The sequence below is a fragment of the Vipera ursinii genome (assembly GCF_947247035.1).
Source record: "Vipera ursinii genome assembly, chromosome: 2".
Lineage (NCBI taxonomy): Eukaryota > Metazoa > Chordata > Lepidosauria > Squamata > Viperidae > Vipera > Vipera ursinii.
This window is the reverse complement of record NC_139513.1, coordinates 76,208,001-76,222,645: the sequence shown is the minus strand read 5'-3', so window position 1 is coordinate 76,222,645 and position 14,645 is coordinate 76,208,001. Positions and strand designations below refer to the sequence as shown.

General features: G+C 40.9%; 1 protein-coding gene across 4 annotated transcripts in view; it reads right to left on the bottom strand.

Moving 5' to 3' along the window:
• Positions 1-14,645, bottom strand: part of RNF145 (ring finger protein 145) — a 75,907-nt gene that overhangs the window by 19,481 nt on the left and 41,781 nt on the right. For all 4 annotated transcript variants that reach the window (XM_083352262.1, XM_083352263.1, XM_083352265.1 and 1 more), the window contains one exon: positions 8,733-8,968. In XM_083352262.1, coding sequence (XP_083208388.1) covers positions 8,733-8,968 — 236 coding nt within the window. The remainder of the gene's footprint in view (positions 1-8,732; positions 8,969-14,645) is intronic.

Below are 14,645 nucleotides of genomic sequence, written 5' to 3'. Positions count from 1 at the left end.
CACAGGAGGGGGCATAATTTCATGTACTGCCTGCATCCTGCTGATGGGGCTTTGCTTGTTTGGGAGGCCCAGTTTCTGGCATGCCACAGCCCGGTGCTGGTCCACGGACCGGGGGTTGAGGACCCCTGCCCTCAGCTACACAGGAAGAAAATGGAATTACAAGATTGCTATTTTGAAAAAGAGCAGACCATCTTGTTAATTAACAAGCTGATGGTTATTTATATGTCTTCAATTCTACAGCTGCATTTGAGATTGCAACAGCATAATTAGTTATTTCAATGATTCATTAACTTCACAACTTAAGGAGTCATAGTATTTGTGAATCCAAAGGATTTATTACAAACACATAAGAAGCAACATTTAGAAAAGAGAAAGAAAATCATGATTTAGAATGTACTGTTTGTAGATGAAATTGTACAGGATAAATAAATCAACAAAAGTCAGGAGGGCAGAAAATTTTGATCTAGTGGTTAGGGGACAAAGCTAGAAACAAGGAAACTAAGTTCTAGTCCCAATTTAAGCATTAATGCTGGCTGGAGGACTGTGAGCCAGTCACTCTCTTAATTCACTGAGTTGTAGGGAAAATAGAGGAAGGAGTATTACATATGTTTGCCACTTTGAGTTATTTATAAAAAATAATAAGGATGGAATAAAAAATATTTAAAGAAGAGTTGCAGGCACTGAGGTCATTACATCACAACAGTCCAGCCTAAAGTCCATGACGCTTTGCTCATAATTTAATAACTAATTACACCAATCAATAAAGCTTGATATAGGATGTAGCTTCAATGCATTTTCCAAACGAAGGTTAGCTCTTTTAGACCTGTCTCACTTGTATTCCAGCACTTAAAAAAACAAAAGCAAATATACAAAAGATTTATTTTATTCCAAAATATTTCCATTCTTCTGCATCAATACTGTTTGTCTCATGAAAAATCAAGAGCTTTATCAACTGATATTCAAAATACATTTAAATGGCAGCAGTAAATAAAAATTCCCACTTTAAAATGTCTTCTACTGCTCATGGCCAAGACAATATTTTCTAATATGTTTTTCCTTAAAATTCCCAATTACACACCAAACATTATTACCAGGTTTTTTACTCATTACCTAGAAAGTCATATGAAATAAGGTAATCCTCATCTTACAACCATTCATTTAGCAACCATTTGAAGTTACAATTGGCACTGAAAAAAGTGATTTACAACTGGTCCTCAACTTACGACCGTCACAGCATTCCCAGTCATACGATCAAAATTTGGGTACTTGGCAACCAGCTTGCATTTACGACCATTGCAGCAATATGGGGTCATGTGACCACCATTTGCAACTTCCCCAGCCAGTATCCCACAAGCAGTCAATGTGGGAAGTTGGATTTGCTTAACGACCACATGACTTACTTAACAACTGTAGTGATTCACTTAACAACAGTCACAAAGAAGGGCATGAGTCACTTTACAACCAGAATAGAATAGAATAAAATAAACTCTGTCATTTTAAAAGTACACTAATCAGCATATATTAAAATGAAATTTCATTGCATTCAGCTCTCAAAGGGTAACCACCTCCAATATACACTACATAAATATGACAAAAGTGTATGCATATGATCACATACACACACATATATAATACAGACAAACAACATTGTCTAGTTCGGGTGTACACATATACATGGCGAGAAAAAAGAATCCTGCAAATTTACAATAAGGATGGCATAAGGAGCTGTTGCAGAATCTAGTAGTCCTACTAAACATACTTCGAAACCTCCTCCCAGGGGGAGAAGCAGAAACAGACCATGAAGTGGGTGTGTGGGGTCTCTAACAAGGCCTTGAGTAGCAGTATCCTGAATAACGGGAAACGGGCTTTCTATAATCTTCTCAGCTGTCCTTACCACTCTCTGTTTGGACCTTCAATCTCAGCTTCTGCTACCACCAAACCAAACAGTGATGCAGCTTGTTAAAATGCTTTCAATTGTGCCTCTGTAAAAAGTGGCCAGGACAGTACTTCCAGTTTTGCGTCGTAGGGATACGGCCAAGGGATTGCATAGCTCTGCACCCCACGACTGATTTTGTCCTGCCAGGGGACCCTAAATAGGTCTAAAGTCATCCCAAAAAGGCGATGAAGGAGCCCCCCCCACTGATCACGGAAAGATGGTGGTCGATTTGTTTGATCTGGGGGAAGCCCTTCAAACTGGAGGGAGAAAGGCTAGTTGTACCTCAGTGACTAGCCCAAGCTACTGGCAGCCAAAGTCCAAAAGCACTAACTAGAACAGACTATGAACAGCGTGTTGAAACTTGGTGAGAATATTGATATTTTCTCTTCTATCTTGCAACTGATTTCCTGGAAAAGATCCCCAAGAAGCACAAAATCCTCCAAAAGTGAGAAGGGGATCGTAGTCCTACCCTTCCATAGACGGAAGTGGCTCTAATTTTTATGGGGAACAGAAACATATTGAAATGGAACTTAATATAAAGCTATAGTCTGGATAAACCTGTAAATTGTGGTAATTGTTAAGATCTTCCCTTTGAAAGATTATTGATGAATCTACAAGAAAATAATTTTCTGTTTTAAAAGTTGGAAAATGAACAGACACTGACACCTAGTAGTGGATTAGAGTATAAAATTATAGCTGCTTTGACTTAGAAATTGGCAAGACGCCCAAAAACAGATAACCTGTCCCTTTGATCCTCAGTGACTCTCAGCTAAACAGAGAACAGCTGGGAACAAAGGAGAGGCAAAGAAGGCGGGTTGAGGAAACTATCTGGTTCTTTTGAAAGTTCACTGAGAACCCGTGGTCTTGGAGGGTCTTGATAGACAAGGCCAGGTCCAATTGAGCCATCTGAACAGAAGGGGACTGGATGAGGATGTCGTCCAGGTAGCACTGAATGCGTACCTCAAATGCGCAGCCAGTGCCGCCAAAATCTTTGTAAATACTCTTGGAGCTGACGAGAGGCCGAACAGTAAGGCTCTGTATTGATGGTGGTTTGTGTAACAGAACCTGAGGAACTTCCGGTGGTCAGGGAGGATGGGGATGTGGAGGTATGCTTCTGTGAGGTTGATAGACGTCAGGAAGTCTCCCCTCCTGATGCTGGGCAAGATGGACTGTAGTGTTTGCATCTTGAATTTCTTGTATGCAAGATAAGAGTTCAGCCCCTTTAGGTTGAGAATTGCCCTCCATCCTCCCAAGGCCTTCGGAACAATGAAGAGGATGGAATAGAATCCCCTTCCTAGCTGTCCAGCCAATATTGGTTTTATGGCCCTTATTTCCAAGAGGTGCCGAATAGCCTCTGTCATGAGACCCCTCCTGACTGGATTTTTTGACATTGGACAAGAAATGAAGCGCTCTGGGGGGTTGGATATAAATTCTAGAGACAGGATGCACCTGACTGTGTCGAGGACCCAGGAGTCCATGGTGGTGGTCTCCCATTTCTGAGCAAAGAGAGTCAATCTGCCACCAATGGTGGGGGCTCCCTGAAGTTATTTGGATCTTCTGAAGGAACGCCCCCCCGTGCCTCGAAAGGGCCGTTTGGCCTGAAATTGCAGCCTGGGTCTGTCTCTGGTCCCAGATCGGTCAACTTGACGGTCTGACCTGGGAGGGAAGGAACGGGAGGGCGGAGCAAACTCTGATCCTGACCCTGATTGGAAAGACTGTCTACGGGCATATGGGGTAGGCCGTCTATCTGCCTGTCTAAGGAGGTGAGACATCACCTTACATTTGTCCTTGTTTTCCACCAAATAAGGTGTCAAGGCCTTTCCAAGCAGCTGACCACCACAGTATGGGGCAGCCAAGTGCGACTTGGATTTAACATCCGCTCGCCAGTGTTTGAGCCTGCGAGGAGTGACATTGGAGGCTATGGCTCGAGACGAGAATCTGGCAGCGTGTAGTGACACATCTGCCATGTACTCTGAAGCAACCACTAACTTGCCTAAGTCCTGGGGCTGGTGGATGGATCAGGTTGGGCAACCTGATCAGGATCAATCTTAGCAATAGTGCTGGCCTTATGGAGCAATGATTTGAAGAGTGCTGGATTGAATAGGCCCACAAAGGGAGGAGGGTCTGGAGCAAGATACTCATCCTCCGAGAGTGGCAGGTCCATTGGGTCATACTCCTCAGAGAACGATACTCAGCTGCGAGGAGACCGGGTGAGAGAAATAAGATCGGGAAAGTCTGGAGCTCCTGACTGGGAGAGATAAGACGGGGTCATTGAGGCCACCAAATCAGGTCCAGACCTTTGTTGGCGTGTCGAGGCCAACCCCTAGGCGACCATCTGGGAGATCAGGGCCTGTAATTGCTCTGGTAACCACGCTCCCTGCGCTTCTGAGGGTCGAAGACCAGCTGCTGCGGGGGTAAAGGTGGCCTCAGGTCTTGACTGTGTCACTCTGTGGATAGGAGGAGCCAGTCAAAGGTTGGGTCCCTGGGTGAAGGGAATCATCTCCTCCTGTTCAGCCATGGGAAAGTAGGATTGGCCAGCGTCCCCATCCGGAGACCAGGCCCTTTGGGCAGACAAGGTGGGAGGAATGAGATGTGGGCCAAATCCTGAGTCCTCTCCGAGAGGAGAGGAAACATGGTCAGAGCCCATCATGCCTTGTTTCTGGGCTTTGGAAAACTGTTTCTCTAAGACCTGGTGTCTCCTGCTGGCCTCTTTCTCTGCTGCTTTGGAGGGCCTTTTGCCAGAAATGTTTGAGTTTCCCAGTGGCCTCCAGCTTGGAGGACTTGTGCTTTGGCTGACCAGAAGTGTTGGGGGCACCATGTGAAAACTGAGGTGCTGTGTTGTCTGCCATCACAATGGGAGATATCTCAGTGGTATGCTGAGAGGGATCTCAAGAAGAAGAGCAGAGTACTGACCTGTGGCTATATGCCACCTCACGGGATCAACAAGTACTCTAGGGCAAAGGTGGCTACAGGACCAACTTAATGGACACTGGCACACCTGCAATGCTCCTGATGGCCGTAATACCAGTTGAAAGCACCTTTGGTGCACTAGACAGGTCTACTGTGGCGGCAAGATCACCTCAGTGATAACAGCCAGCTCACACGTAGCTCACTTAGTGGCGGCAAGATCACCTCAGTGATAACGGCCAGCTCACTAGTCCTAGTTGGTGGTGGCACGGTCACCACACATCGTCTGTTGGAGTGGATGAGGAAACACCTAGGCTGGGCCCTAGGGCTATAACTGTTGCCTCTTGTAATTGACCATCCATTTCTGAGAGGCTTGTCCAGAGAATGTAAGTAGGGAGGCGAGGTAAAGGTGATTGGACCTGATGTTGTAGGAACAGCCAGAACTGATGACCACTGTAAACTCAAATGTGTGGCCTGTGATATTAATACTCTATGGCCTTGATGCCATGGTCAAAAGAAGAGCTCTGGTCCCAGAGCCTTCTGCAGTGGTTGGAAGAAAAGAAGTATAAAAGAACCCCTGCGCCTGCTTTACCTATGAAGTCAAGCAGTGAGTGGCAATATGCTCTAATTCCTCTAGCTCAAAGAAGTGTGCACTCCACGCCCCTGCAGCTGGCAGAGACAGGCCGCACCTGGAGCGATGGCGGCGCCTAAAATGGTGGCCGCTACTGAGGAAAACTCTCAGGAGGGTTAGGCTGATGATAGGGAGAGCTGGTAAGGAAAGCTGTTACAGGCACGCTTGAAAGGCAGCAGAGGATTTCCAGAGAAAACCTCCCCATGCGGCTTCCAAAATGGCACCCGCAACAAGCGCGCTGCGATAAGGGATGGAGGCCTGGGGCTTCCTGGAGACTGCAGAGTAAGAAGGGCACCTTTACCCAGTATGGCACTGCGCTGATCCCAGCGCAGCTAGAGAGATGAAGAAGGAATGTAGGCTGAGGCCTGTGGAGAGGGCCTTCTGCAGTGGCTGGGAAGCCAAATGCTTCCTGGAGTTTGATGCTCCAAAGGGAGAGGAAAATCCGCCGAGTAGTTAGGAGCTGCGCTGATCCCAGCGCAGCTAGAGAGATGAAGAAGAAATGTAGGCCGAGGCCTGTGAAGAGGGCCTTCTGCAGTGGCTGGGAAGCCAAATGCTTCCTGAGTTTGAAGCTCCAAAGGGAGAGGAAAATCTGCTGAGCAGTTAGGAGCTGCGCTGATCCCAAATGGAGAATTCACAAATGGAAAGTAAAGAACCATAAAAACCTGCTCAATGAATTCAGTCTGCAAACTGGGAGCCAAAATTATCACGTCTATTCTGGGCACAGACTAAGTCGTGACTGGGAGATATCCTGGCCCAGGAGAAGCGTGGCAAATTTGACACACTTAGTCTAACTGGGCAGGAAGACAGAGTTAACCCATTCGTGGATTCTCCATCTGTCATGCTGGAGAGTAAAAATAATTTAGATGACATAAATTAACCTAAACTCACAACTAGAAAAACTCTCAGAAAATGACCACCAAGAATGAACAAATAAATCAAGACAATAGAACACAAATTAGAGGAAAGTGACCCAAAGATGGAGGCTACAAATGAAGGGAATTATAGCTCAGCAGAGGCAAAGAAAAATCTGCAAGATTCTGTTGTAATATTGGAAATGGAAAAGGTATTTTATCTTTCAGGACATAAAAATAAACTAGAGGATAAGAAAGAAGAACTGATAAAATGGATTATAGAGATGCCAGGAGAACCACTAGAGTTTGGAAGACAAAAAATGAAAAGAGAAATTGAGGGGAAAGGAAAGTGGAAGCTCTTTAACGAATATAAATGGACAAAACTCCCCCTCAAAAGTACCCCGCCTAATCTGTCTTCCCCATTCTTAATAACATTCATAAAAATACTGGAAGAATTCCCTAGCAAGATGAACATACTGACTCAGAAAATTATCTGGCAAAAGAAGAAGGCTAGAGTTAGATTTAAGAGATCAGATGACTTGACTTATGAGATGGAGTACTATTTCACCAAACACTTGTTTGAATATGGCTAAAAAACAGATAAATTCTGGATATAAATGGGTTCTATAGTAAGAGGGATATGATCTATAAATAGTATAGTACTTTTTATGATATGAGAAATGTAAAAATACTGGGATGGCTTATGTGAGCAAAACATCTAGACATTTAAATGTAATTAATTTTGGGGAAAAAAACATAATTGGCAAGAATGTTTTCAATATTGAAGGGAAATTAAGCTTAAATAAGAACTTCAAAAACAGGACCTATAGTGATTTAATAAAATTATTTTTAGCAAATACAACCAAAACATAAACTGATCAGAAAAGATGTTATACACTAATGTTGTTACTTGTATAGACACTAGAAAAATGTTTGCATTCAACTTTGTATGTATTGAAAGTACTAAGAATTGTATTCACTGAATGTTAGCAAAAGGAAAATACTATTGGAAGAAGAGAAGATCTAGGAAATGTATCATTGGCTAGTATGTTGATTATAGAATCATAGAAATTAACTATCATTGATTGTTGTTAAATATATGAGCCCAGACAACACATTGTTTACTAAGCACTAAATATTATTATTGTAAAGAAGTAATAAAATATATATTTTTAAAAAGGGGCCAGGACAGAAGGATAAAGAGGTGCTCTCCTCACCTGCAGGAAATGCAGATGCTGGTTTGCAAGCTTCACTAAAGATGATGTATGAAGAAACCAAGGCAGATTGTTAGTTATCTGCACCCTCAGACACTTAATAATGTTGACCACTTCCACAGCTGCAGCCTTGATACAAAGTGGAACATGACTATGCGAGCTCTTTCTAAAATCAACAACGATCTTGTTTTATTAACATTCAGAACCAGGTTATTTTTACTGCACCACTGCTGTGTGACCTTCATACTTCACAATATGATTCGTAGCCACACCTGGCACAGCAGTCATGGGTCAGCAAGGTGAACAGTTACGGTCTCAAGATAGTATGGGGAACCCATACTCAAGGAGATGGAACTGGAGGTTTTTCTCTCAACTCGCACAAACTGGGGCCTATCAATAAGGAAATCAAGTATCCAGTTGCATAAAGGAGTATTAAAATCTAATAGGCCCAGCTTGTTCACCAGATGCTGAGGGATGATTGTGTTGAACACTGAACTAAAATCAACAGAGCATTTGCACATGAGTATTCTTCTCCTCTAGGTGCGCCAAGCTAAGATGAAGCACACAGGAAAGTGCATCATAGAGCGGTTCTTCCGATAGGCAAACTGTAATGAGTCAAATGTAGAGGGAAAGCATGAAACAATACAGTCCTTTACCAAGAGACTGGACAGCCATTTCTCTGAAATGGTATAGGATAGGGTTTCCTGCCTGAGCAGGAGGTTGGACTAGATGACCTCCAAGGTTCCCTCTAACTTTTATTATTATTGTTATTGTTGTTCTGTCTCAAAACGCATCATCATAATGGAAGTGAGTGCAACTAGACGGTAATCATTAAGGCATGTAATTATAGATTTTTGGGGGGGGGGCACTGGTACAATGATTGCAGTCTTTAAACACAATGGAACACACAGCCTGATACAACAAAAGATTGAAGATGTCTGTAAGACATCCTTACGGACACTCCTTAAGTACTCGTCCAGGGGTATTATCAGGACCTGCAGCCTTTCACGTGTGTTGACTTTCTGCGGCTTGCTTAGCAATGAAAATTCTGATCCCAACTGTGCTCCTAATTTGAGGACTACCTATATTTATCTTGTACCCACAGAAAAAAAAACAGAATAATTTGCAGTGGCCAGTTTTTGGTTTTTAAAAAAAATATATACCATCAGTACTGTTTACAAAATAGCTCTTACCTGGACAAGTTCTCTATAGGCAGACTTTGCTAAATTAATTGGCACCAAAAGGTTCGACGTCAGGAAATAGAGGACTTCCAAGCCAGTGAACACCATTGCAAATTTGTTGATGATGACAATAGTTTCCAGAGGAACTAAGCAAAGCCGGGCCAGCAGAGGGAGCATGTGAGCAGAGAAGAGCCAGATCTGCTTGGTTTTCATGACACAAGAACAAAGGGTGCAGACCACCAGCTGACCTGCCAAGGATTAAGAACACCAAACAGTTAAATCCTATCACTTTACCAAAAAAAAAGTTTGTCATTATAACTCCTTTTCCTCTCTATCCCTGAAAATCCAACCAATAGTATCACATCTTTGATTGTCCCTCTCATTTAACAATGACCCGTAACTTATATGAGTATTTATGAGTTTGGCCATTTATTTTTTTAAAAGAGGAATATCATTTATATATCCTTGAAGAAGGCAATGGCAAACTACCTCCTTACTCTTGCTGTGAAAATCACATGACCCTTCTGTGAAATCACCAGAAGTCAAGTTTGACTCAAAGGAGACTACTTTTTATGCCACTGAAATAAAGGTCTCATACAGATTTTTAAAAATCGCATGAGTTTTTATTTTGTAAAATAATCATGGGAAAGCATGCAGCTGTTAGTTGGATCTTCACTGCCCAATTCCAGTAGCCCATTCTCAGAAATCTGCAAACTGCATTTATGAACAATAGTCACTTCCAAAATATGCATATAAATATAAAAAACAACTGAATGTTAACTCTTGGCAATGAAACATAATCCTATATGTGCCTCTTTTTTAAAAAAAATATTAATATTTAAGCTCCATTCTTTCTGAATTAAAGCGGTCCCAAAATTTGAAAAAAATTAGTTCCTCATACACTTGGCTTAGAGCATCATTTTTAAACAACTTGTGGAAAAATTTCCTTGAAGGGTAATTTTATATAAACAAAATCAACTTATAATCATGAATATTGCAACAGTGTTATAAAAAAAGACCAGACGGGAACAATGTATTTATTACTCATACATCTATGAATATAGAGTACTTCAAATAACATCTTCAATAACTTCCAAGATCATGGGTATACCACGGAAGAGTGTGTGAACATTATCTTGAAAAGTGCATGATGAGGTCGCAAGTACACTGCATTCTTGATAAATTTCTTACTACAATCCATAAATGCTGAGCACCCTTAAACTGCACTAGTAACTCTTGCTCTAAGATGTGATACTTAGGAGTAATAAAAGCACACTTGAGATCCAAATTGCCTAATACAGTATAAAACAACCATTGTTTTTTCCCCTTTTAAAATGTTTATATTTCCTTACAAGTCACTGGCTACATATTAACTCTTCACCAAGTTTTGACCATCAAAGAAACTATTTAATTGATTCTGCCTGACTTCATATTTCCAGTGTTTAGAGAAGCAATGACATGTTTGCAAAAAATGCAGTGAGGATAATTAACAGAAACACACCCTTCCTAAGACAGGTTCAAACTTAACCCTATTGACTCAGTAAACACTGTTTCATTAAAACAAAGACAATTCTGCCTTCACCAGTGCAAAAATCAGGTTGCTTGCAACTGTAATTTTCATGTACAATCTTAAATTTAAAGAAAATCAATTTTGAATATTGATCAATAGACTTTCCTAATGAGTAAGCAAATGTGTATTTCATGCTCCTGATATCTAATGCAAGAATTGACCTTGTAAAGTGGTTCAGGCACGAGGCTAGAAACTGGGAGACTCTGAATTCAAGTCCCACCTTAGTCATAAAAGCCATTTGGATGACCTTGGACCGGTCGTTCTCTCTCACCTCAACCCACATCACAAAGTTGTTGTAATGAGAATAGGAGGAAGTACTGTTAGATATGCTCGCTGCTTTGAATTGTTTATAAAAAGAAAGCTGGGATATAAACAAACAAACAAGATCAGGCTGTAGATAAAGAGTTGAAATTCTGTAGATACAGTAATACAAAAGCCAAACATCAGAACCAAGCCTTTATTTGATATTTTCATCCACAAACAAGTCTGATGATGATGTTATCACCTCCATTACTGCAGTTTTTACCTTACACTGTATTTGGTAAATTATCTTATTTATACCATTCTTTTATATCACTGTTAAATCTACATTCTGCTTTCTTTCCAGGAGCTCAAGGCAATGTATTCAGTGAATTCACCACCAATGTATCCCAGCAACTTTCCTTTTGGGTAACTTGGACAAAGTGTGTGTGCACTAAAAGTCACTTTTAGTGAGTGGGTGGGTGTGTTTCCAGGCCTGAGACTAAATTTAAGGGATGTACAAACTGGTTCATGTACAGAACAGCTGATTTTAAATGGTTCCTGCCTGAACTGAACGAAGGTCTGAGTATGGAATGTAACGAGACTGCTTTGTTCTGGACACAGATTAAAATGAGGTTGTTACCAAAGAGAAGTGCAGAGGAGGAGGAGACCAGGAAGATTACTGAGATTGGCAGCAGTTGGGGGAAGATCTGGGAAGATCAAGTGGGTGAGTGGCTCACTAGAGATTTCATGACCCAATGGGCTAAGTAGAAGTGAGAGGTTAAGACACTGAAGCCTTGCCCCATAAAATAACTCAGAACAGATTGGCAAAACCTTTGGAGTTTAACAAATTTAACAACTTCTTTGTTTTAGATTCAAAACAAAACACATTTTCTCTTTCAGGCATATGTATAATTGATTTGAATTTGGGCTTTCCCAGATCTAATCTTATCTAGGACTAGCTGTTAACCTTGACTGCTATACCACAGTGACTCTCTTGTTCAATCTTTGCTCAAGCTTTAAGTACTCTGAGAAAAAACTATGTATAACTATATGTAAATGGAGAATTTGTGTATCTTTTCTACAAAATGTTTGTTTTTATAAATGGAGAACATGTAGCACTTTGCTATGTGTTATAAACTGGTACAATACAGACAATCAGTCTAACATTAATACCTGGGAAGATCCTGGAAAAGATAATAAAAAAACCAGATCTGCGAACAACTAGCAGCAAACAAAGTTATAACCAGTAGCCAGCAGGGGTTTGTCAAAAACAGATCATGCCAAACCAATCTTATTTCATTCTTTGATAAAGTGACAAAATCAGTAGACCAGCGAAATGCTGTGAACATAGTATACTTAGATTTCAGTAAGGCATTTAGTAGACCACAACACCATCAGATGGATCTGTAGCTGGCTGACAAACTGTACTCAGGTTACAGCTAGTCCTAGATAAGATTAGATCTGGGAAAGCCCAAATTCAAATCATATGCCTGAAAGAGAAAATGTATTTGGTTTTGAATCTAAAACAATGGCACTACATCCACATGGAGAGAAATAAGCAGTGGGGTACCACAAGGTTCCGTCTTAGGCCCAGTGCTCTTCAATATCTTCATTAATGACTTAGATGAGGGAATAGAAGGGGAACTCATCGAATTTGCAGATGACACTAAACTGGCAGGAATAGCCAACACTCCAGAAGACAAACTCAGGATTCAAAAAGATCTTGACGAACTTGAACAATGGGCCCTATCCAACCCAATGAATTTCTGCCTAACTGTAAACGGCAGGAAAAAAAAATCAAAGGTACAAGTACAGATTGGGCAAGACCTGGCTTAAAAACAGTAACTGTGAGAGGGAACGTGGAGTCCTAGTGGACAATCACTTGACTATGAACCAGCAGTGTGCAGGAGCAGCCAAAAAAGGTAATACAGTTCTGGGTTGTATAAACAGAGGCATAGAATCAAGATCACATGAACTATTTTAAAAAAAAACACACTATTACTGACACTACTGTTGTGGACACTAAGTTGATGTTGAATTTAATTACGGCAACAAGACTTTTAGTAGGGCAATATTGGAAGAAGGAAGAACTGCCAACTATAGAAGAATGGACTCTAAAAGTTTCCAACCTGGCGGAAATGGCAAAGATTTCGGCGTATTTGAAGGACCATTCGCAACAGAGATATATTGTGGAGTGGAAAAAATGGATTGATTACATCCAGAATAAATATGGGACTAAAAAGTTTCATTTAGCATTTGAATAAGTATTGATGTGATATTTATATTGCTTGTAGTCATTTTATAAGAGTTAAAGTGTGATAGACTTAATAACTCATTGTTGTTAGCATATGGTAGATTATGATTGTTTCTACTTTTATACCTTGTATTTAGCTCTGGGAAGTCGGGGGGGAAGGGGAGGGAGGGAGGGTTGGGTCGGGTTGGGAAGGGGTGGGTGGGTTGGGAGGGGTTTTGTTTTGTTAAAGATAAAATGTATTGAAAAACTTTTCAATAAAAAAAAAGATCACATGAACTATTAGTACTGCTTTATAAAACCCTAGTAAGACCACACCTGGAATACTGCAACCAATTTTGGTCACCCTACTACAAAAAAGATGTTGAGACCTTGGACAAAGTTCAGAGAAGAGCAATTAAAATGATCAAAAGACTGGAAACTAAAACATATGAAGAATGGCTGCAGGACTTGGGTTTGGCTAGTCTAATGAAAAGAAGAAATAGGGGGCGACATGATAGCAGTCCACAAAGAAGAGGGCATCAAACTATTCTCCAAAGCACCAGAGGGCAAGACAAGAATCAATGGTTGGAAACTGACCAAAGAGAGAAGCAACCTGGAATTAAGGAGAAACTTCCTGACAGTGAGGACAATTAACCAGTGGAACAGCTTGCCTTCAGAAATTGTGGGCGCTCCATCACTGGATGTTTTTAAGAAGAGACTAGACAGCCACTTGTCTGAAATGGTATAGGTTCTCCTACTCAAGCAGGGGGCTGGACTAGGACCTCCAAAGTCCCTTCCAGCTCTGCTCTGTTCGGTTCCGTTCTATTCCATTCCATTCTATTGCTGCAATTGCTTTGGAAATGATCTAAATAAATGTTTTAGCTCTAATATGAGCACAGTACCTTTCTATTAAGCATGAACAAAGCTACAGTTCCTTTGAGGCACTGAATTGTTGAAGCCAACTATGCTTAAAGCAACTGTATCAAAGTCTGAAAAAGAGGGCTGCTTTAGTAAAAAAACAAGAGAATATTGTGCTCATGCATAGGTCCAAAGTACTTATTTCAAAACATTTCTGAGCCATGCACGATCCCATTATATATTCAAAACAGTTGGAAATTAAAAGATCATTAAAAGTAGCTGCATGGATTGGAATGATTGCAACACTGGCTTGCTCATAAACATATCATCTTATTAAAATGTTGTATCAGTTGCTGAGTTAGAAGTCAGCTTCTCTGCTGGCTGCCTCCGTCCTGACAAGTCTCCCAGTTAGTTTATTAATCTCTCTGGATTTTGGATAACTTCCAAGTATCCAACCCCCATTTTGCTGTGAGATACGTAATGATTAAAATGCACTTTTAAATTCTCTGTTCTTCTCCCATATTACTTGTACAAGTGATGATTAATTTAACAATCATGAGGTGTGCTGAGGCTCATAAGGCTAAAAAGGTTAAAAATCAATAGACCTTAAAGAAAGAATATAGCTTAACAAATCAGGATGGGAATGAACAGTGTGATTGTGCCCAGATGTTAAGAATGAACAGTGTGATTGTGCCCAGATGTTAAGCATCTACTTTTGTGTTGTAACGTCTTCCATTTTGGTCTCCTGTTAGAAGCCTGATGGGATTTCTCCTACTTCCTTTTCAAAATGTATTACTTGGGAACCAAAGAAATGTAACAAAACACTATAGATTTTACCTTCTGAGTATTATTGATGTTTTACAATAAATGTAACAAGTTGGATCCCCTAAATGAACTTCTGTAGTAAGATTAGGATGAATCTTTCCTCATATCCACACAGCTACAGTTCCTACTGATCTTAAATTGGGAGGGGAAGTTGCACAATACCATTATGCTGTGATCTCATTCCTACTTTCCCTGT